The sequence below is a fragment of the Harpia harpyja genome, chromosome 3 (genome assembly GCF_026419915.1).
Source record: "Harpia harpyja isolate bHarHar1 chromosome 3, bHarHar1 primary haplotype, whole genome shotgun sequence".
NCBI classification, from domain to species: Eukaryota; Metazoa; Chordata; class Aves; order Accipitriformes; family Accipitridae; genus Harpia; species Harpia harpyja.
The window spans coordinates 53,917,344-53,942,543 of NC_068942.1; the positions used below are offsets into that span (position 1 = coordinate 53,917,344).

General features: G+C 43.6%; 1 protein-coding gene across 1 annotated transcript in view; it reads right to left on the minus strand.

Annotated features, from left to right (window-relative positions):
• Positions 1–3,925: 3,925 nt before the first annotated feature.
• Positions 3,926–25,200, minus strand: part of EGLN3 (egl-9 family hypoxia inducible factor 3) — a 29,133-nt gene continuing 7,858 nt past the window's right edge. Inside the window, exons 2-5 of the mRNA XM_052782588.1 lie at positions 10,807–10,926; positions 8,747–8,883; positions 7,977–8,050; positions 3,926–6,584 (exon numbers count right to left, since the gene is read on the minus strand). Coding sequence (XP_052638548.1) covers positions 6,547–6,584; positions 7,977–8,050; positions 8,747–8,883; positions 10,807–10,926 — 369 coding nt within the window. The 3' untranslated portion in view covers positions 3,926–6,546. The remainder of the gene's footprint in view (positions 6,585–7,976; positions 8,051–8,746; positions 8,884–10,806; positions 10,927–25,200) is intronic.

Here is a 25,200-nt window from a genome sequence, read left to right on the forward strand (position 1 = left end):
TTCCATGCATTGGAGAGATTTGAATCTTTAAGTACTCACAAGATGCAAGCATTACAGTACTGGGTGCTGCAGCACCTACAGGTCACACCCTCAGGTCCCAGAGCAGTTCCCTCCCTAACACCCACACCTAAGAGACGGGCACTTCTGAATGCTACATCGGCCAGCAGCCTAGGCATGCAAACACCTCAGCCAGGCGACCGCTAATGCTGAAGGTGGGGCAAAATACACCCTTTTTGCACAATTCCAGTTCAATCTGCAGTTCTTCAACAGGTGCTGCTCCGAAACTGAGATTCATTACTTCCCAGGGCAGGGTTTTTACTGCTGTGCTGCCAGCTCATCCCTCACACTGCTCCCATACCTACCTGCATAATGCTCTGATCTGAAAGAGAAGCCTGGATGGAGATGGCTCTGCTCCCTCTGCCCAGCATCCTGACAGGAGCTGGGAATTCAATCCCCTCCACCAGGAACAAACGCAAAGCCTGCAGAGGGTCGTCACGGCTCCATGTTGTAACCCCTAAACGCATAAATGCTTGGGCTCCCACACTCAGCTTTCTGCATCAGATTACCCAGCTGTTTCCTGGGCTCTTCCACATTGGCAGGATGACCTGCCTGGTCACGGCATACACTGGCAGAGAGCAGCTCAGTGCCAGCAGCCACTGTTCCCAGGGTGCTGGCCAAACTTGTCCATCACACTCCGGAGCCCACACCAGTGCCCTGTGGTCAGTTCTTGTGCTAGCCCAGGCCTGCTCTCACCTATTGCTGTCATATGTCCTGGTAATAGGCAAGCATAACAAAACCAGCTTGCCCCAGCAGCACCACCAGCTCTATAGGGCAACAGGGACCTCTTCTGAGTAGTGCCATGCCTTCTGCTGCTTCTTTGCTAAATTGGATGATGATTTCTCAGTTGAGAAATCTTCTGTGCTGCATATAGCATTATGGTATTTGAAAGATCATGCAGCAGCAATGCTTCACAGCTCATGGGGCATGAGGGACCAGGAAAATGCTCTAAGTCACAATTCTGGAAGTTACTAAATAGTAAGAGCTGTATCAGAGCAGCAAGGCTTGTAAGAAGGGGAGATAGATGATAGTATTTTTTATTAATCAGACTGACATAGTTGGGGGAAAAAAAGGACATCTTCAGCCACAGAAACACTTCTGTTTAAGTGCATTGGCTCTACTGTTTGGAGATCTCTTTCCCCCCCAAGTGCTCTAGTTTAAACCTCCGTTCTGATTTTGCTACTCTGAGGTGTTTTAGCAGGTATGAGCTGAGAACATGTCAAAATTAAAGGAACTAAGAATGGCTGCATGTGGTCACAAGTGATCTTCAGAGCATTATTAGCTTGGACTACAGGGTCTTTCTTTCCATGCTTCTCACCAGCCACCCATACAGTGGACTTTTAAGAGCCAGCCAGATTAACACTTCCCCAAAAACCTTGGGACTAGGCAGCCACACTCTGACTCCCCTCCTGCTAAATCAGTCTCCAGGGTGTTGGCTAAGATCAGGGACCACAAACTGCCACCTCTCTCACCTCTAGCAGCAAGACTTACCACTGTGGATGTCCAGCAACGGAGCAGACCTGCACCCTGGCACCGACTGGGTTTGTCAGAGAACTGCTGTTGACTGCAGTTGGCCTAGTATAGTTTATTTAGCATCTCCAGCATTGTTTATAATACACACACATGCAGATGAAATTATCCCCTCTTTCCACAAGACAGAGTAAAAAAAATAAAAAATTCTATCTAGGCTTTGTGAAAGAGGATAGGAGTCTTACCAACTCTCTGAAGTGGAAGTACTCCACAGAGACAAAATTATGTGGGAAAGAGGAATCAATTTTTACTAACCTCTCTTCCACTGTCACACTACATTGTAATTTTCAGTGCAATCTCTGATATCAGATGCATTTTCAAGAGTCATGGGAATTGTCAGTGCAAGTATATTTAGCCATATCCCTTTGGGTAGGTGGGGAAGGAAAGAGACCCCTAAATAGCTGTAAGATAACAATTACTGCAAGTATATTTGCTTTGAGATAGTCAGCATTCAGAAAAAAGACAAGTCCTTGGCAGCTGAATGGCCAATGGCCAGCTTCTTCTTGAGCTGTCCCTACAAACCCTTACTTTGTGAGGAGCATGATCACAAGAGGAACCCCTCTGCTTTCCTTAGGTCTTCTCCACACACTCTAAGCCCTCCTCATTGTAAAAGAAATGCTTAAGAAAGTGGCAAATTATCTAGAATTCTCTCCCCTCTTTAACCAAAAAAAGGCAAATCCAAGCCCTCCACAATAGAAAGCATCTTTTACATGGGAGGGATAATTCCCACTATTCACAATATTGCAAAAGAATCAAAAAAGTTCACAGCACTTTAACAGATGAGTGAAAATGTCCTGGCTTTCAGTCAACTTCAATGCTAGCGGGAGTGAGGAGAAGCCTCCCCCGCAGCTGCAGAAGAAAACTGTGGGACTCAGGCTGGAAAAGTAGCAGGGGGAGGATGTGAACACTGTTAAAAATAAAACTTATCAGATAACAATTGAATCGTGAGAATGTTATCTGGTTTAACAGGAGTGTGAAAACAAATAGGCATTTCAAGAAGAGGGTCACTAGCAAGGTAAATAACTTCAAAATAGCAGGAAGTGACAAAGGAAACATGCCAAGCTGATGGCAACAGAGCTCTCCCTGACAGCGGAGGACAGCGGCAGCCGTGGATTTCGGTGTCACCTCTGTGCAGTGCTACCACCCTTCATCCTGCTGCGTGGCACTTCACCCACCTGCCCCAACCCTGGCCATGGTAAGACACAAGATTGAAAAGATTTGCACAGGACAACATTTAACATGACCCAGTGTTTATTGACTCCTGCCACTTTTTTTTTTTTTTTTTTAACAGTAACAGGAATACAAAATGTGATGTATGGTAAAATATTACTAGAGGTTTCTATATCGATCTGATGCAAAGTGCCAGCATTGTTGACCAGCATACAACCTGACAAGAGAAGATGTAGCCATAACTCACTCTCAGATAGCTGCTGGGAGTACATCATAGTCAAAGTAGAACTAGTTATTTGCCTGCAAATAGATACATTTTCTTCTAGATGCAAGTGGTGTTAGAGCCAGCTATTTTGCAACAACAACAACAAATACATATATTATATTCCAACATTTTAAAAAACGCAATAGGAAAGGACTAAAACTGTTTAAAAAAGAGAAGGAAAAAAAAGAGTGGATATTTTTAGACACTACTTTGCAAAGGCCATTCCTCATGGAACCAGAAGTAATCTTAAGAAAATAAGATTTATTAGAGGCTACTTTGCTCAAAAGGCCAGTGGTTACAGGTTTAAGAATAAAAATAGTCTCTTGATTTTCAGTACTGTCTCCTGGCCTTTTTCCTCCCTGCACAACAAAAACCACCTGTCGGAAACTGTGGCTTGGTGGCTCTGTGTATTTTTCCAACACAATTGCATTTGGAAAGGCAACCATATTTCTTAAAGAGCCATGAAAAACTTGCATGACATGCACATGTGGCATGTAACATCTTCACAGATATGAATGATGAAGGCACATTACCTAAAGGTTGGGAAAAAAAAAACCCAACAAAACTTTTGGAGGACTAAAAATTAAAGCCTAGGAGAAAACACTCTTTTTCACAACTGGGTGACAAGTGCTGTTAGCTGTAGGTGTTTGAAATCGTTTGCCGTAAAGACAAAACACAAGGAAAGACTCTCTTGAAATGCCCTCCCTACTGCAGCAACCCGCTTCGCCCCACAGTTCTTCAGACAATTTCACCCACCCCCCCCATTTAAACTACAGCGTCTGCAAGGAGATCATCCCACTGATCTAAAAACAGGGTAAAGGTCTGGAACAGAGGACTGAGGAATTGGTTTCAAAATCCTGTGCCCTCAACTTTTTTCTTTATTAACACGTATAATTAAGTACAAAGACAATGCTCTCTGCCACAGAATAATTGCTCTCTCTATCTAGATCAGGAAGATATTGGCTAAAAATGAAAATATGTACTTTATTTACAATAAATGCATCTATACTGCTCTATGCTCCATCCACCACACATGTGTTGCTGACCACAGCTGAAGCCAGGTGGTAGCAATAGCGGTAACTGAAGTACCTTTCTTTTCCAACCTTTATACAAAGCCTTTCCCCTCCCATCCCATCATCTTTCCACTGTTCTAGGCTCCCATGAGATGTGTACTAACATCTCTTTATAGTGCATTTTTTTTAAGGTTACAGTTTCTAAAGCCAAAGCAAGACTTGCTCTGCTCTGTTTTAGCTGTCTTTGCCCCTTCTAAAAATCAAGTGGGAGTTTCAAATTTACATGCTATTATCAACTTTGCATAGCAATAAAACAGGTTGGGTGCCCCCCACCTTTTTAAATAATAATCCTGTGCCCCCCCCCCTTTTTCATCATCTCCCATCTTTCAAAGGGTTACCTCTCACTCTTAGGGAAAAGCCCTAACTCTTTCTCCTCCCACATGAACACTGCAGAATGAGAATTTCAAGTTTTTGTTAAGTTTCCTTCAAGTCTATGTTGTGCTACTTAGAAGCAACTGCAGTGGAATAGTGTTTTTCCTAACATTAAAGGACATTTATCAGATTATTTGTCTTTCTCTAGTCTTGAGTTATAAGAATATTTGTCACACATGTTCCCTCATATTCCTCTCTTAAGGTGCACAGTGGTCAGGCTGAACAAAGTCCAGCCCGTAAGACCATAGCTGGATCTCTGGGAGAAGCCAGAGAGAACAAGGAGTTTCTTAGCACTACTGTATTTACATTCAGAATTCAAGGACAGGCTGAAGGATGCTCAGCTTTTTTTTTTCCCCCTTTTTTTTAAGAGACAGAACTGCTTAAAAAAATACTCCATTTCTATTACCATTTTTTATGTCATGAAATTTATTTCTTTTCTGTCCTATGCAGCTGTTACCCTTCTGTCACTGACATTTAATATTTGCCATTGCACACTACCTTTTCATTCCCTAGCTCAAGTGCGACAGAGCTGGCCCGCAGACCCATCACTAGCATGACAGCCTGGCACAGCGTGGTGAACTGGTGCAGGAGCCAGCAGTTCAGACAGACCACCTTCACCACTGCGGGCAGGTGGCATGGGGAAAATATGGGACACTGAAGAGGGCATCTATTTGGAACATTTAGTAGGGTCTGACATACGCACTGACAACATGAGACAAAAATGAATGCGAGTGTATTAGGTTGAGAACAATTAGTGTGATTGATAAATACATCCACCACCAGCTCCCAACTTCATTAAGAGCTATTCTGAACTGCATAGTAAGTGCTGGTTGTAGAAGCTTAGGCAGATTGGAGATAGCTCATCACTTATTCATTGAGTCTAACAAGTTTAAAAAACAAAATGGAGAAAAAAAAAATACGTGCTTTGCCATTTGACTCATGGCTTGGACACAGCAGAAGTAGTTACCTGGCATAACAGATCAATTGAAACAGAATCACTGTTTCATTCAGATTACATACGCATGCAAAGTTAAACAAGTGTGTTAACTAAGGATAAGCAGCATAGGAATCAAGTCTAGGTTACCCATTATTTATCATACATTTGTCAGACTGCCAGACATACCTTTTCCTTCCAGATTCATATCTGTGTCATACAAAACATAGTAGATGGAGAAGTCACGAAAATAACCCTTAACTCTACATATCATTGTCCTTTAGTGCCAATGCATTCTGTGCCATCAGCCTTCTAAGTTTACCAAACTTTTGGGAGAAAACAGTTGCTTTACCAAACCGTGAAAATAGAAAATGTACAACCCATCCCGCTCAGAACAGAAAGGAAATGGTTTTACAAAGTTGTGGACAGATGCATAACTACTTCCCCCTCAGTCCTGGGACAGAAAGGGCAGCACAACTGCACAGCTAGAACCTGACTCTTGAAAAGCAAACAAAATCCAGGAAATGTGATGACTGTGTAGACAAAAATCTGTTTGGAAAGTCATGCTATCAAAGAGCTGAGCCAATGTTCTGCCAATGTTCTATGCAGCAAAGTGATGCGCAAAGCAGTACATTGACAGGCCTGTGTGGGACAGACCACAAGATGCTCTACAAAAATCTGGCTTAATTTCACATTTCCAGTATCTCTCCTTACCCATTAGCAGTCTGCCACAGCTCTTAAACTTGTGAAGCTCCTTCCCATTGAGCTAGATTATTTTCCCCCCCCCCCATAAAGTGCAAGTAAGACTCGGGTTTTTACCACTAGTTCCAATGATCATTGTCTGGGTTACAAGAGTGTTCAAAAGCCAGGTGACTGAGCCACTACTACTAGGCTTAGTGATACTCTTTTTTTTTTTTTTTTTAACCCTGGTTACTTTTTCCAGCAAAAGGCAAATAGAGAACAAGTGTTCCTTCTGCCAGATGCAGGCATGACAGGAGGCTGCCTTAAGTACCATCAATATAAGATGCACATGCTAGACACAACCAGTGCATTCTTGTACATAACAAGAATTTGCCCTTGTTCACTGGAAATGGCAGTCATCTTTGGGATCTTATTTCCTCACAAAAGAGTTCAGGAACAGTTGATTAGTCTTCATTAAGAGGTGCTTCTCTCTTCCTTGCATCTACATAGAATAGATGAAAAAAGGAGAGGCAGTTAAGCCAGAGAGTTCTGACGGCATTCATCTGAAAACTCAGAAACAGAATAAAGTTGGTTTGTTTTCAATGGACGGCACTTTCCATTTCAGACTTATAATATGAATTCACTACATGGACTCAAATGCTGTATGAATCCACAGCATGTTAACAAGATAGTCTGACCAAGGTTTTGTATGTTTGCCCTGTTGAAACTGGAGACTACTCATGCAGTATTTAAGTAGCCCAATAAACTTAGACTCCAGATCTGTGATACTCTTCTCCCCAACTCTTGGCCCCTTGCTCATGATCCCTCTTAAGGGTGAAGCCAGTATTTGCTTTGCATACCAGCGACAGAGATGACAACAGTCTGTTCTGAAACACATTTGACTAATTACAACTTTGCTGGTTCCCGGCTGCATAGCACACATTTTAAAAAAGATGAGTGCTGTCCACACTGTATTTCGAGGAACTGCCTGAGGCAGTCCCTGAAGACCAGATCTTAAACTGCTCCAAACACCAAAGCTTTGATCATGGCCCCGGGTAGGGTGTTGGAGCACATCTGGACAAGTCAGTCCATTACTCATGTGCCAGTAGCGTATGAGTACAGTAGCAGGCAGTGTGGCTGCCGTTAGGAAAGCTGGGGTCACCTCTTTCCAGGCTTCTGCAGAAGTGTCTCTGGGCTGACTTTAAGCTATATGTGAGACCCAGTTGAATGCAGGTATCTCTTGAAGTGTACCATGATCACAGCTACTCTAGCAACTGCCTGCCAAAAGATGCACTTACATATATTTCTAAACTTAGTTTTTTTCCAACTCATAATCTATACATTCCAAGGTCATTATGAATATTCCCACTCAGAAATTACTTGTAAATTAAAGACAAATCCCTTTTGCATTACTGCAGGCCCCAACTGCCTTTCATTAATATAGAAGACAGGCCCTATTCGGCCAGAACATTTAGAGAAGACAATTATGAAACTGCTTGTGTAAGTCTTGTGAGTTCATGCTAAACGAAGTTTGGAGGAGACAAAATATACTTCCCAAATAACAAAAGAATTGCTTAGAGACTCCCAGTGACTGGAGCAGCCACCTGGGGTGGGACAAAATCTCAGCAGCCATTTGGGAGAGAAATCAGAAACCGCCTCTCCCATGTTCCCCCATCACATTCATCAGGGATACTGAGGCCAGGTCTGAATCTTCTTCTGTCACAACTTCTCCACTTCACATAAAATAACTGACTAGTGATTAAAGATGAAAAAGCTTTCTAAAAATGAGTGTCATACCCATCTAGCTACAGAGTTATTCCCAGTCTGTCTCCAACTTAGGAAACATCAAAATGCATTAAATTATTTTTGGTGAACACTTATAAAAGAATCATACCGGTTAAGTTCCTGAACTTTTTTTTGGCTTCTGCTCTTTCTTCAGCATCAAAATACCACACAGTCATGGCATACCTATAAAAGAAAAAAATATTGTGTTTGTTTCAACCTTTGCTATTAAAATAGAGACCTGGCGTTTTATGCTCACAGAGAAAGCAAAAACCAAAACTGGATTAGTAGATAAAAAAATAGGATGCAAATGGCGCATGTTTATAGACAAATATAGACAGCATTTTAAATGCGTATTTTATCCAGTAAGATAGAAATATAGGTGAGAATTTCTGCTTGGAGCCACAAAAGAGTTCACAGGCCCTGGTAACAGAGAGCAAAAGTAGCTTCCAGACCTTTGCATGTTTTTCTGTTCTGGAATGTCTGTAGACAGCTTGGGGGTTGCCCTGAGTCACATCAGCTTTTCGTAGCCTGTTGACAGATGGTAGCCCCAAGAATCCCTATAGTGTTATGAGGGCAAAAGTATAACCCAGCATCTCCCAGCTAAATAGCTATGCTTGGCTTGGAAGATTTCTCCTGTCAATGGTAAAAGGGCTTTTTTTCCATCACACAAGGAATCTTATCATTCAAGCTTGGTTTTCCTCATTTGATGAGAGAATTCCAAGTGACTCAAAACCAGAAAACCCACTCAAAATCTAGCTAGTTTTTCTGCACATGTGTTTTAAACATACACATGATGGCCATAACTTTAGATACAAATACTGGTAGAAGAGATGCTTTGTTTTTTCCTGGCCAAATATCAATACCAAATATGCTACTTACCTGGTTGCATAAGAAGGCTGGACTTCATGTGGGTTCCTTCGATCTGACCAAAAAAAAAGTAATCGGTCAAAAATCGGCTCAACATCTGCTACATAGGACTTTCCTTCTGGGAATATCCGAAGAATTCCACCATGCAGCTGAAAGAAAAGGAAAGGTTGCTTTTTATTCATATAAACACCCACACATTCATGCAAACAATGACTTTATTTCTCCTGCCGCAGCACACAACAAATGGGGAATAAACATCTAATGATAACCAAGACAGCTATATGACAACACCGGAAAACTGTACGCTGAATCTCTTGGCCACCTTGATTTTCCCAAACAGTTTGTAATGTTTCAGCATAAACATCTGGCTAAAGTAAATGAACCAAGATAAAGACAACACTGGCCCTGTAACAAACACTGGGAAACTTCTGAGCTCCACATCTCTAGAACCAGTGAATACCACAAGGCAGGTAAGGCTGCTCCACCTGACCAGCCTGAGATCAGACTCTCCTCCCAGCAATTGCTAGATACTGCTTATGGTATTTCAGGGCCCACATCTGATCATATAAGAGTTAACTTCTACATCCTGGGAAGAGTGAAGCCTGTTCTATTGTTGGATTTGTAATAAAACTTCTCATAAATGCATTATATCTCCCAGACAGTCTTTTCCCTACTTATGACATAGCCTGGTTTCTCTACCACATCATTTCTCTCTTTCCATGTGCCACAGGTTTCAGAGAAAAAGTCTGGTGATCTGCATGTGCTGTAGAAACTTCAAAAGATGCAGATGAACTCTGCCTCCTCCCTGCTGCTGTTAGAGGGCTCTTTGGAGGCTTTTATGCTGCACCACAGAGTGCAGGGAAGATGCTGTCAGCCCAGCACTGACCTGACTTAGTACCCCCATGTGGCATGCAAACCTCAGTAAAACTATTAGGTCAGGTTTAAGGCAACACGGTTGCTTTCAAAGGCCAGCATGGTTATATTGCATCTCCTCCAGCATACATTTGCATAAAATTACTATCACACCCACATAATCCTCTCTGCCAGTGTACTGGATTTCAGTTAGCTTGGGTCCTTCCACTTGGGTGCTTCCTCACTATTAGAATAAGAGTGCAGTGCACAAAATAAATTGGATATTTGCATTTCCTCCCACGTGTCCTCCTTCATTTTATTCCATTGATATGTTTCACTATCATACCCTCTGTAAAGGAATGCGTTTTTCTCCAACAGTGCATTTTTCAGTGGCATTGTCTCAATCTGGACTCACTTTTGGGGGTTCATAGTATTTACATGTGCTTAAAGAGCATCCACCTAAAGTGTCCAAGACAGGTTAGAGAGATAAAAAAAAAAAAACATTGGGCAATTTTCAATAGATAATCCATGTGAATGGTTTGTGCCACATTATGCAACAGAAGTGTAGAGACATCCTGCAATGTGACATACCCTTATTTTGTTTCTAACTTAAAGGTATTGTAAATTCAAGGCTGACTTTACTGCCTTATAGTATTACAGGCAGAAACAAGAGCACCACCCTGTCAAGAGACCCACTGGTAGAGTCAAAGATGGAGAGGACAAACCAAGCTATGTACTCATGCCTCTTACTAAGCCCCATCACTCATTAAGTAAGAAAACCACAAAGGCAACTGCCTGAAGATCTTCTGCGGGTTAGGCTGAAGGAACAGTATCAAGAACACTAAAGTCCCAAATTTGGGCTGTCATCTTATTCTGCTCCCAGAATGCACTTATTCTTTAGTGGATTATGTTTTTCTTTCTGGTGCTTCATTGCTCTTTCTTCTAAACAAAGTGCAAGAGCCAGCAGCCCAGTACTTAGAAGCTTTATTCTAGAGCAACAAAACAGTATGTGTGTGGGACGGGAGAGAGAATAAGGAAACAGTTCAGATTCTTATTTCCAAAGGGTTGCCATAAACACCAAGAAAATAAATGTAGAGATGAAGAACAGACCAGCTGTTCAAAAGTTCACCAGAGTTCACAGAAGCAACTGACAGCTCCAACGCTCTGTTTCTGAACTATTTTTTCCTTCATGTTCTGCCTCAACCCCATGGCTTACTCACCTTGGAGTCCCAGTTCTTATTCAGGTAATAAATACAGGTGATGCAGCGCCCGTCGCCGTTTGGATTGTCCACATGACGAACATACCCAGTTCCATTTCCAGGATAGCAAGCAACCATAGCCTGAATGAAAGATAAAGATTGTAAAAAAAAAAAAAAAAAAAAAAAAAAAAAAAATCTAAAAGATGCCCACCTTCAGTTTTTCTTTGCTAAGCATCCTCCCACTACCAGTTTGCCTCAGTACTTTTCAGATGATCAATCCAAAACCTACAGCAGACACTACCAGAAGGTATCTTTGCACAAGCTTCTTTCACTGGATGAGTCAGCCAGTGTGAAATTGAAAACTGGAAATAAATACCCTTCATATTTCACAATATATACACTAAAGTAGGAGAAAAAAAATGAATTAAACTAAAACACTGGTATGTATAGTACAAGCTTATTGTTCTGTATAGAAGGTACATGACTTTGAGGCAGTTTCAGCTAAAGTTTGCTTGCGTTTCTAAAGATGAGCAGTCATTGCAAAACTGATTTGCTAGTCATAACGAAAGTAGAAAGTAATCCCAGGATGCCATGCCTTATGATCACCATCCTCCTCCATTCATATCTTCCAATCCCTGTCATACACACCCCTATGGTCCAACACAAAGTGAGGGTCCCCAGGAGGTGTGTGTAAAAGTCCACAGAACAAAGTCTGCAAAAATCTAAACTCCTTTGTGCTGTGTTTGCACAGGGCAGTGCATGTTTGCTTTCATGGACTAAGCCACAGAACTAACCAAACAGCTTTCAGAAGCATACTTCTCTCTTTGATCATCTCCGGACTTGCTGATACAATCACTTAATTCAGTTTGTTTAAATTTCACCTTGAGTGATAAGATAAGCCTAACAGGAATTACTCCAAACCACATGGCAGTCAACAGGTCTTAAAAGGGTTTTTACAGCCAAAATGTATTCAACTTGAGGTGACACCATTAGTGGTCTAAGCAGGATGCAGGGAAGAGCAGGTGAGACTGCTGGTAGGCTACCAGATCTTTGTCTCAGAGTCACTTCTTCACTATTGGGACTACTTGGGACACCTTCTGTGGAGTTTACTAAAGATGTGGCAATAGAAATCTTGCTCCCGCTCTTCTGACATCTCCTTTCATTGCTTGCCAGTATTAGCAGCAAGAGTGATGGGAGATGATGCAATAAGTTTGGTTGGAAAACTGGACACAGTATCCAGATGTGGTTTCCCTAGGGCTGAGGAGAGGGCAATAATCACTCTCCCCAGTCTACTGGCTGTGCTCCTGTGAGTATTGCCCTGGATGCTGTTGTGCAGGGGCACGCTGCAGGCTCACGTTCAGCTCACTGCCCACCAAGACCACCAGCTCCCCTGGGGAGCAGAGCTGCTCCCCAGCCTGGCAGCCCCCAGCCTGTACTGCTGCAAGGGACTTTTCCTTCCCAGGGGCAGGACTTTGCATTTGTCTTTGTTGAATTTTGTAATGTTCCTGTTGGCCTGTTCCTTCAGCCCATCTGGCTCCCTTTCGGTGGCAGCCTTGCCCTCAAGTACATCAACTGGTCCCCCTCAGTTTGGAGTCATGTCCACACTTGATGAGAGTGCACTCTGCCGTCTGCTTCGGGTTACTGATAATGGTGGTTAACAGCTCAGGTCCCGTGAGAGATCCCTGTGGTGCTCCATTTGTTACCAGCCTCTGGGTATAGTACGACTGACTGATTAACCACCACCCTCCAAGCCCAACCATCCAACCATTTTACCCATTTGTTTTTTACCCATCTACTTTTCCATTCACCCAGGCCGTAACATCCTAACTTTGGATACAAGAGTATTATACACGCCTGTCCCACAGAATGAGGATGTGATTGTGCACCACTTGCACGACCTGCCCCAAATAATCTGCCAAGCACAGTTGATAGCACTGAAGACTGACAGTATAGGCTTTAGTAAGAGCAATTAAAATTTTTATCTAGGAACCCCAGAGGTCTTGTTTTCTGCTTCCAAGCACATGCTAAAGCCATGATGTTCTCATGGGACACATGACCAGCTAGAGCATAGCACATGCTGCTTTAATCACAAAGGTTATTTTACTGTGCCAACACACCCTGGACAGAAGTTACTGCCAGCCAGCACAGTGGATCCCTTCAACCCTCTGCTCCTAAGAACGAAACCTATTCACAGGAGTTGCCCAGTTCGGACAGGTGTACACACAGAGCTGCAAAAACACTGCTCTGCATTTCAAGTCATACATGAATTGACTTTCCTTCCTCCCCACAAGCACCAGCAGAGTAGTACTGGCAGGCAGCAGTAAGTCACCCGAGCCCGCTCCTCACCCTGACACCTCGGGCTCCGGCTGCTTGGGGGCTGGTGGCCTGCAGAGTCAGGAGATTATGCTGCACAAGAGTGAGTACCTCTAATTCCAAGTAGTAAGCCCTCTTCCATCACACCTGGCAGTTGGCTAGATGCCTTGCCATAGGTCCTGTCTGCTTTGTTGTCATTCCGCTGTTACAAACGGCTCCGCAGCTGAACTTAACATTTCACTATCAGCCTGATAACAGCAGTAAGGACCAGCCTACAGCTTAGCACCGGAAACAAGTTTGTTAGGGGCATAAGCCTGGTGGAAATCACAAGTCAGCTGTACCTGCAATGTAGAAATGGTCAGAGGGAGCTGCACCCTCACTGGCGAGGATAATCCCCCTCATGCATCCCCCCATCCCAGCTGCTAGCACAGCAGCTCACGCGGGTGCACCTTCACCCATCCCATGCACACAGGGAGCTGGATTAGGTCGAACCATTAAAATAGTAACCCTTTGCTAAACCTGATCCTCGTACGCTGGGGAACATGTCCCTGAGAGCTGAGAGCGCAGAGGAGAGGGGGCAGGGATTCCAGCAGACGAGGACAGAGGAGGGCTGTGCCAGGAGAGCCAAGGGAGCAGGGTGCTCATCTATGCAGCGAGCACAGCTGCTGCCAGGGGGATGCACGTCTACACCGCCAGCACGAGGCCTGGCTCAGCACAGCTCTGCTAATCATACCAGAGGGATGATGCACAGTGGGAATAAAACTTTGTTGACTGATAATACCTCCTTTTTAAGTCAATGTACAACACAAAATCTCTCTTTGGAGAGCAGACATTACTCCAAGATTACTGAACTGCCTAAAAATCAATCCAATATTAGTACTATTTTTTAATGCCACAATCAAAAAGCTGTTGAAGAATAATAAACTGCAGGCCAGATCCTTAAAGATATTTAGGTGCTTTACTTACTACCAAAATCTGTGCAGAAGGCCAGAGTTTTCCCTGGCCTCCGCCACATAATATGTTCTCTTAGCAAAACATGTGCTTTGACTCCAAGACATTGATGCATTATTTATTTATTTACGGTGTGCACCTTTTGCAACCACAACACACAGAGTCCCTGGGGATGAAGAAGTAGAACAATTCCCACAGAATCCAAATGCACTGGCCACACTCTAGCTTAATTTTAAGAAATGAGAAAAAAAGTTTTCTAGTAGCAGCAGCGAAGGGAGAAACACAGAAGTGAAATATCCTTTTTCCTGGCATGGCGATTATTTGAATGAAACCTCAAACAATGAAGGGAAATCATTCTGGTCCTCCTAGAGCCTGTTGAAATGATATCAAGCTTTATCAGAGCACCGGCTGGAGCAGCTCCAGAGCAGATCAAGCTGGCCACAGCAGGGATTCCAGCTGTTAGCACTACTTTTGGATTCATTCAAAGCAAACAAGAAAGAGGAGATGAGATGTGTGACCCAGACTTAATTTGAGTAATTGGTGAGCACTGGTATTTGCCAGTTTAGTGCACAGGCTAGCTACAAAAGCCAGAGGCTGGATCATAATAACCAAACCATTTACCAGGTGAGCAAGTGAGGCATCAGTAAAAAATGTTTTCTATAATTTTGGCTATTGTGTCCAGAAGAGCACACTGTTTTTGGAAGCATCTCCCTTCATTAACCAACTCCAAACCTAAACTAACTATAGCAGGCAGTAATGAGCAGGAATGTACCTAACTTTTTTTTTTTTTTGGCAATAGAATCCATTACAATGGCTGTTAGTTGGCTTAACTTCCCAGCGTAAGCACTCAGAGCAAATTTCAGCAAGACACCCCCCGCCTTATTTTAAGTTAAAATAGATGAGTTTGTCTTAACAGCTGAAGAGTTAAAAACTCTGATATAAAGATGCATGCCTTTGCAGTTGCACACACACACACACGCCATAGTTTGAAGACCAGTGCTCTGGTGGTCTAGTCAACAGTCATAAATTAAAGCCTACAAAACTTGGAAATGAAAAGGAAATCGTCAAAAATGCAGTTTCTGCACTGTCATTTTCAGAGATGTTAGGTTTCCCGAGAGGGTGCAAACCAACCACCAGTTAAACAAGCAGTAATTACCAGCTTTACTAAGGAGCCAGGAATCATCAGTAAACTCTGCGTTGCACAGAAGCTTGCAAAAATAAGTTATTCATCATTCAGTTTAAGTATTACACTTAAGTCAGCCAGATAAATCTGCAAGTCAAACTGCAATACACCAGCAAAGTTTGGAGGCAGATAAAAAACAACGGTTCCACAGAGAGGATTTTTCCCTGTCCCCCAGTGCTTCTAGCAAGGAGAAAAACAAATGCTCTTAGCTGATAGCCAGGACCACACTGTGAGGCGTCATTCTGCTACATTTCATAAAATAAGCAGTGCTGGAGTGGACTGATACTTGGAACAAAATGCTTCAGATAATACCTCAGCTTGAAGACACTCGTATGTAGAAATGAACACTGCTTAATAGGAAGGAGTGATGACAGCAGGTCAAAAGGAGATGCTCTCCGTGCCTGCTAGCACTAAGCCAGGGCCCCAGTGTACTCCTAGTGCAGACTGTATAGGTGGTATTGTAACTCTATACTGATCCCATATTTTTCTCTCAGAACTAGTATGACCTTTGCAACCACCAGAGAAAATTCTGACCTGTGTAACTCTATCCTGCCAACACCAACCACTCTTGCAGATTATGGTAAAGACTCCACAATATGCTTTTCCATTTTCTGTACCAGATTTGTCCTGTATATTATTGAACAGCTGCTACTTTTGATCCCTAGTGTAGCTCATCTCTGCATACAGCTTGTACATTAAATAGTTAAATTCAGAAATTACTGGTAAGCCTGTTAGATGAAAGGTACTATATAGACACAGAGCAATACTGATCTACAATATCACCATGATGGTTGTCTAGAAAACCAAGGTATTAATAAGAATTAACGGTGCTATAGACACTGAAACTTTCAGAATAATTTTTCTTTGGCTGCACACTTCCAAGTTTCCCAAATTTCAGTCCAATATGTGGTTCTCAGTCCTGAACTCGAGCGCAAACAAAAAATCACTTGACCAGACTTTAGGAAATGAGGACTACCAGATTCGCCTGATTGACTTAGGTCTGAGTGCATATTGTACTCAACCTGATTTTAGTTTGTAGACGCACACAGTCTGTACAGCCAGAAAGGGAAAGGCACACAGCATGCTCTACATTAAGAGAACATGAGTAGTCTGACATTTCATGATCAAAGACAAGAGATTCTCAGTTGAGGCTTGTCTGACACACAGGCACAACGGGGTGTTTCTTAAGTACTTGCTTGTTGCACCCAATTGCACCCAAGTGTTTTCTACCGTGTAGCTTATAACGGTTAAGTATAAAATATTCATGAACTTATTAAATATTTGTTTGTTTGAATTATGAAAGTTAAAACGCTCAACTGCTATACTGAAGCATGAACTAGGAAAATTGGTCTAATTTAATACTCTGTAGAGATGGGAGGGAACAGAGGGAAGAAAATCATGTTAAAACACCAAAAAATCAGAGACATCAGCTTTGTGCCTGTTGGAAAGGGAATCACCAATTCCAAGGGGGGACAAAACCCTGCTGGCTTCAGTCATGCAAAACATGAAGTGGGCTTCAGTGGCAGTATTGCATGAGAAACCAGTACCTCATTTCCTCACCCATAACTTGATAATCAGTCTTCAGTCAAACAGCAGTTGGATTTACAAAGTTAAACCTAGCCACCTCCTCTTTGATCAGCTTCTTGCTCAGAGGTGGAAGCAAGAGAGGGGAAAAGATATGTGAGGAAGGAGCCTATTTTTAGAAATTAAGAAACACTGGGGAAAGTGCTAGAATTTGGCAGGGCAAGACACCTGCACCTTTTCACTTCCAACTTTCATCTTCCTATGGAGGCCTGAACTGAAGCCATACAGAAGACATCAAAAAAGCAAAAAAGCCAACAGAAATAACAAGAAAAACCCTGGGGCATTTACCTTCTTTCATGAAACACAAAGCAGATCAAACTCCACAAACTCAGCTACAAGCACAGTTTGCTGAATGCTTCATTAGCTTGCAGAAGTAGTCTTACGCAACAAAGGTGACTTGGATGCAGGTGACAAGTGTCTACTGAAGGGCCGAATGAGCCATGGCAAACCATGAAAGACTGATAGCAGGACCCTGTACCAGTAGGTGACTCATCTCTGGAGCACTATATCTTGGACAGATTGACATGATCACAGCTACTTTTGCTCCTTGCTCTTGTATTCTATCAGCAAACCTGACAGTTTTAGAGGAAGTGAAAATACATTCATTCTCAAAATTTCTCATCTCAGGAGCACAATGCAGTTTTCATGATGCCCATCAGCACTTTTTTTTTTTTTTTTTTACATAATACTTTCCTGCTGGGCAAGTACCTATAACTGTACAAAAATCCTGTTCCCATGCACAGCATTTTAGCCAGGTAGTCTGGTACTTGCTTCTCCCTGCATGTATGTGACCTTGGTCATCAGATTCAGATCTTCCAAGAACTGGAAACCTCATCTCTCCCTTTTTATTCTCTTTGGTCTTTCGTATGCACCATTGTAGCTTGAGTATTATTTCCAGGTGCTTGGGGGCACATTTTGGAGAATTTTTTGAGGAACAGCCTGAGAGTGAGAATTGTGGGAAAGACTACTGCTCTCATCTGTAGGAAAAAGATGCAGATATACTGGTTTATCTTTGCTTACCAACAAAAGGATATTATTACCTGACGTTATTCTAATTACCATAAGATGGAAAACTGTTCCTGCTTATTAAATTTCTTCTAGAACTAAGGGTAGAAACAAAGAACTACCCATGAAAACTCCGGTCATGGATTATCTCCATGCCACACAGCTGTTGATGACTGGCATGTTATCTAGTGGTAGCTTAAGGAGCCCTTAATAAGTTTTCAAATCTTATGGAATATGTCTGTAAGGAAGCTAGATCACAGATTGATGCTGCTTTAAAAATGAGCTCCCTATTAAATGAATCTGTGATGGGGCTTAGGAAGCTTTTCTAATGATTGGCAACAAAATTTAGTTCTTCATGGCCTGAAGAGTCCTATTAACATGAAGGACAGCTTCAGCTTGTGACTATTTTTTATTTCTTTTCTTAGTAGAACACCCACTTAGAGATAAATTTGGATGCCCTTCAAGTTCATGCTGGCTGCCAGGGCAGTGCCGCTGTGAAGTGGGAAGGCATGGAACAGCTATGCCTCATGTCAGCAGTGGCTGTCTGCAACTGCCAAGAGAATAGGGAGCATTTGCAAACCAAGCTTTGGAGACAGTGGTGAGTTTTGTTGAGCTGTCCCCATTGCTGGATACTCCCTGAGATCCTAAAGTGAAGAGGCAATTCAGGAAACTGTGAAAGGACCCGACCAAGGAAGAAGTTCTCCAGGCTTCTGAGGAAAGAAATCTGACTTGTGGTTTCCTGAGCAAAAGAGTCCCAGGCATTCATCTTCCTCTATATATGGTCTACGTTGCCTTTTTTTTTTTTTTTTAAAGCCAAGTAAAATAACACCTCTTGCTTTCAGACCACCACCCAAATTCTGTGCTCAGCCTCTGGGCATGGCCAGGAGAAAACAGAATACTGAAATTTAAGGAAACAAATCTAAAATTGCCGTAGGATCACAACTGTCCTTGCAGTGAGCATCTTTGTCTCTTCTAATAACTAAAAGGATTAACCTCCTTCCTTGTACGTTCAATTAATCCACATATTTCTGCGCATATGTCAATCACCACTTTTCTCCTGTTCCCCAGTGCTTCTCTCATCTTCTGCAATGGTAAAATCAGGCAAGATTTTTATTTTACATCCTCCTCTGACCTAAAGCTACATTTTAGGCTGCAACGTGACTCAGACGTTGTGCCTTGCATGCACACAGAGACAATACAGTTTCAGAAGAGATCAGCGTGCTGTGAAGAGTAGGCATACCGTCACGGCAGGACCTGAAATTTAAAAGGCTATTGCCAGTAAATTAGTTGAGTCGAGGATATTCAGATGAAGTCTCCAATTAGCAGCTGTAAACATGCGCAGTGCATCAATGTATCAATAAAGGCTGTTTCAGTTTAGAAAGACCTCCCGCCCCTGCGCCGCTGAGCCCTGGCTTCAGGCCAGTGAGATGATGGCTTAACGACAGGGCTACGTGCGGAGCGTGAGGCGATCGGCGATCAAACGCAAAATTTACTCCAGAGTACACTTCACAGAGACACTGTGGAGGGAAGAGGGGGAAACCCACGCTTGCAGCACGCAGACGCTCAAGGCGCTTCTCTGTTCTGGTTCTTACTGGTCTCCCTCCCCCTCCTGCTGCACACGCAGGCTTATTTCCCACACTTCAAAAAAAATACTCTGTTTAATTAAATTTTAGGATTATTTTTGCCTGTTCTTGGATCCCTCTTTCATCACCCAGAAAACTCTTTCAGTCCCCAACTCTCCCCCAAGAGCCAAACCTGGACGAGCTGCACTAACGAGAAAGCATTCCAAGCAATCAATGCAGATAGAGAAAGCATCCCCTGTAATGAGTCCCGGGGGAAACGGTGACAAGCGCCACCCCCGCAGGAAAGCAAATTCATAAGTAAGTGCAGGCTCATTAAGGAGATCTGTAAGGACCCTCCCTGTATGTTCAGGTTCTCAGCGAGGAGTAAAGGCATGGTAACCAGCACAGACATCCTCTGCGGAATATCCTCATTTGTGTGGTAGAAAGATAAGTTCATAGTTCCTTAAATATTCCAGCCTTTCATTCTTTGTCAGCACTTAAGACCTTTTCGGTTCTGCTACTAATCACCCAGAGGATTACACGGCTTTTTTTTTCCTGCAACATTTAAAGAACTCTACATATTTTGATGCTCTTGTGGGTGCGTTAATAATGGCCAGGGAAGACAGGCACAACACAGGCAAACTGTGTTTTGCTGGTGTCAGAGCTGCCCGAGCTGGCCAACATCCCTTTTTTACTTTTATTCATTTATTTTTAGCCTGTGGGCCCAGGGTGAGCGAGCAATGCTGCCCACAAGACTTTTGTCAGCTCACGCACGGTACACAGCACCCCTAAGGCTTCCCGTGAGCGTTTTGCTTCGGAGGCTCCCAGGAGCAGCCCCGAGTGCCCACAGGCAGAGGAGGTGACCCGCCACCGCCTCGAAGCAGAGCTGCCAACCGGACGGGACGGGGAGGCCACAGCTGCGGACATGGTCCCCCCGTGGGGCCACCGGCCGGGACACCTCTGGCGGCCTCGCACGCTCCTGAGGCAGCACCACACCTGGGAGATGTTTTTCTTTGTCCCCTTTGGCTCAGTGAAAGTCTCTCTCCACTGCCAGAGAGGAAGGCAGGGTTCAGACGAGCACCATCACACTTGGCAGGTACCCCGAATATGCCTCAAAAGGGTCCTCCCAAAACCGTCAGAGCCATCTGAACTTCTGAGGCTGCTAAGACATTCCTGCGCTACATAAACAGAGAGATGAACAGTTCTCAAGTGTTTGTTATCACAGCAGTGGCACCAAATTAAGGCTAACTGATGAGACCAGTTATCTCCTACGTTAACTTCAGAAGGAAGCCATCTCACTCACCCCTCCATCTGTCTTTTGCTCCCCCACCACCTTTTCAGAGGACCTTGCCTAGCTAACAGTATATTTATTCCTGCAGAGGATTTTGTGGAAATGAATATTTATGGATAAAACTCATTAAAATTACCTATAATAAATTACCATGAGAAATAATTTCTTCTATGCTAAAACAACATGTGTAGTCTTCACCTCTAAGGCTTTGCCTGCACATAAAGTTGTACTGCTCTGACTACACATGTACATTACAACAGCGCAATCTCTCTAGTGTGGGTGCAATTAAAGGGGATGAATGTGTATACAGTGACACAGCATCTTTCCACAGAGGAAGGGAAACAAGCTATTCAGATTCAAGGCAATTTTGTAATAATATAACTATACACCTGTTCTAAGGTTAAGCAATAAAATGTATTGGTTGAAAAAAACCAAAATCCTTCTAAGGGTTGTAGTGCCTGCCCTCCCCACCACCTACACAGCTGGTACTTGCACCAGTAAGATTTGTGTAGACAGAAACTAGGCAACTCTGAACAAAGAAAGCATGCATGAACGCAGACATGCACACACAGCAAATTGAGCTCCAGCCTTACATTTGTGCAGCCTTACATTTGCACATCCTAAAGCTATTCACAAAAGCTCTCAACTCATAGGCAAGGAAGCCTGGTCCTAAACCCAGCTGCAGGGCAACATCAGACTCCGGATTTGAACTGCTGAATTCCCACTTCTCTTTTCCCACTGGTCAAGCCTCTCCCACGGATTTATGCTGCCACCACCTGACAGAAGAGACCGACCCTACAGGCTGGCTGCGTTGCGGCCGCTGCCACGGGCTTCGACCCCGCCGGCTGGGACAGTGGCCCTGCACGGGGACACAGCCATGCCGGACGGGTTCCCTCCCCAGCCTCCCCTCCGGCCCGCTGGCACCTGCTGCCCTGCTTCGCTGCAGTCCCCTCTGCAGCCTTACCAAGCCATTCCCACCACAACTCACTGAAGCAACAGCCCTTGGGAGGTTTCTCGAGACCCAGTTCAGGACTGGGCCTTAAAGTAATAATGTTCTTCGGCATTTAAGGTAGTTTTTGCAGGAAGCACAGCAACTGTTGAGCAGGGAGGTGGTGTCTCTGGTGTGGGTTCAGGATGTTTCCTGAGGATGCAGAAAGCCTGGAGTGGTCTTTCTGGCTCTGCTCCCTCCTTTTTCCTCTTCCTCTCCAAAACCTTTCCTCTCTGGCAGCCAGAGCAGCATGTACTCGGAGCCACCACAGGGGCGGCTGGGGGTGAGCCAAGCTGGAGATTGGACGGGTGCTGCTCTCCCAGGATGCCAGCTGGTTGGGCAGCCAGGGGAAGCAGCCCTCATCCCCGTCTCTTCTGTTCCCTGGGATGGAGTTGAGAGATGGCGGCTGCACAGGCACGACAGGCTGTGGTAGGAGTGGGGGTAAGAAACCCCTTGGTGAGGGGCTGCAGCTGGCTTTGCTAGAGGTGTGGAGCACAAGTGCTTCTCCGCAGTGGGAAACACAGAGGGGGAAGGCAGGACAGATCTGCGGTGGCAAGTCAGAGCTATAGGGGTATATACGCATATTTAGGTGTGGGGGTGAAGTAGGTCACCATTGGCACAACCGGTGCCTTTCCTAACTGCAGCCAAGACACTGTACTAATACAGCTCATAATTAGCAGCAATAGCTTCTACAGACGACAAGCAGTAAAACAGGCTTTGAACCAAGTGCCAGCAAAAGACAAAATTAAACCAAGAAAGAAAAAAATATTGTATTTGTTTCAATTGCAGACATCTTATCTAAGTGTATCAAACAAACAGAAAACAAGTCAACTACATTTTCATCCTTGCCAAGAAATTATCACTGTGAGTGTCAGACTGGCACTGAGCCTTCAGGCCACCGGTTAGACATCAAGTTATGCCCTGAGAAATATAATGGTAAAATGCACAACTTTGACACTTCAGCCTTTGACGAACATCAAATGTTGAATTATAATAAATTTGCCAATGGGGACCGGCATTCGCAAATCCTCTCATTGCTCCTCTGTGAAAAGGAAGTCTGTAAAACAGTTAACCAGGCAGTGACCCTTCCTGTTGGCCTGCTTCAGAGACACCACGCACATGCTCCACAGACAATGAAAGACAGAAGACAAGTTAATTTAGGGAAGCAGAAACACTGGTGAATACTGTAAAGAACAGAGTTATCGATACATCCTGGGGGACTCTGTTCTGTTTATGCGCATCTAGTCATATGCCTTGGTTTATATGCCTTAACAGCAGGACATGCTACAGCATTTACAGTGAAGCTTCTCCTTTTTCTACTTCTCAAACCACTTCTACCAGATTCCCTATGGGAAATCAGAAGGGGAAGGTGCAGTTATACATAGTCTTCAGCAGCAAGCACAACACCCTAAGACTGTTAACAACCTAGGAAGAGGCAAGTTGAGGACTAATTGACACTTACCCCCTCCCTCTTTTTTTTTTTTTTTTTTTTTTTAAATATCTGCTCTCCCAAATTCCCCTGGTTCTGCATTTTTTTCCCCACCCACATGGTCCAGTGAGGGGCTGTGTGCAAGAGATTTTCGTCACTCCCTGGAGCCTCAGGGCAGTCAGGAGCCTCCATGCCGGCATCCACTGCCTCAGAGCCTGCTGTCCAATGGTGCCTCGCACCCCAGGCTTTTCCCATTCAGGGTGGCATTCCCCAGCTTGCACTGACTAGCACCTATCTCCCTGTATGCATTACTGGAATAACTGCTACTGTTAATGATATAAGACAGGTTTGCCTCAAGACAGTCAATTGCAAAGGTCAGATTAACTGCTATCTATAACTTCCATCAAGTAAGGCTCCTTGCTCCCGTCCAAGACACCATGTAAAGGGTGGGCCATATTTCCAATCTACGACAAAGTGTAGACAAAGACCAGGGACAGCACAAGAACCACTGCAACTTTTCCTAAAGTTTTCTAACCATATTCTAGCATAGTCTAAGCCAAGCACCAAAGGATGTATTTCAGTCCAATTGATCTGAAAGAGCCTTTAAAAAAAAGTACTTAAGTGAATTGCTGAACTGGGGCCAAAACTTTAAAAACATTTGCCTTATCAATTTGTACAAAAAAATTACAGTGCAAGAAGACATAAGCAATGATTAATTATTATTATGACTTACAGACAAGAAAAATGCAAACATATTTCTTGTTTGGATTTTCAGGTCCAAAAAGAAAGCACAGAAAAGAGTCTATTGTGACCAAAGGATTCATATGATCTAGATATACAGGAGACTCAAAATGGTTATCTTTTTTCTACAAAGTAGGATGCAATTCCCTGATGTTTGGCAAAAGACATGGCTACCCTGACATTTTCAGCTGACAAAGCTTTGGACAAACAGTTTCCAGTCTGTGCAGATGGTGTGCTATGCTGTACTCCTGCAATTTATACTATTCATTTTAAATTGGGTGGCTGGTGGCATGAACATTTAGTAAGCCTCCATGGAATCAGTATGGTCAGCAAAATCTCTTGCACTACTTTATTTGTGAAAAATCAGAGCAACAAGTAGCTTGTTTAATCAACTGCTTTCTATTAAGTGCTTTGCATGGCAGCACGAAGTTTCTTTGTCTACTAATCTTATCAAAGCACAATGACAAGAGAAAAATGACTGTAGGGAAAAGCTCCTTTCTGTCACTGAGAGACAGTAGATGCATATGTGTGAGTGAGTGATGGAGGGGAAATGGGGCTTACAGCTCTCCAAATCACTCGCAGGAACAGTCAGGAGTGGTGTGTGCTGACGGGATGACATGCCTGTGAATAGTTTAAACAGTTGGAGATAGATAGTCTACTTGGCATGAGCTTCCATCATCTGTTTTCTTCCTCCACCTCACTGCCTGAACAGCTAGTGACCTTCTTGGTTTTCTGACTAACTCCCTGTCATCTCTTTTCAAAGCAATAAAAGGTCTAAAACAAATTGCTATGTAATGTTATGCATCAATCAAAATCTTTTGTCAAGCCCCACCACCACGTTCTGTGCCAATGCATCAGTTATTCACCCTGGAGCTCACCACAGAGGCCATCAGCTGCCCTAGGCACAGGTACCAGAAGTAGTTCCCAAAACACCTCTACCTGAGAGCTCCTCTACTAATCCAATAAAACCTTTTCACAGAAGCTTAGGGAGTCTTGTGTTGCTGGCAGCTTTCTAACAACGTTGTTTCAGCCTTCAGCTTTGTGACAGAAGGATTAGAGTCATGATAAATCCAGCCCAGGGCTTCAAATTCCCTCGAGCTGGTAGGCACACATCCTCCTCCATAAATCTAAAACCAGCAACACTTATTCACAGGCTTCCCTTCCTGACCTCCTCATTCTCACAAGCCATCCACTGCAAGATGGATGAGCGCTGTGTGGCCTGCTGGTGCCAAAGGACCACTTGCCCCTGACCTATTACACAATGGGAGAAGGGAATCCAACTGAAACAGGAGCAGAAGAAAACTTTTTAAAAAGTTAATACCACCCAAAAAGTAAAAAAAAAAAAAAAAAAAGTACTTTGACTTTGTA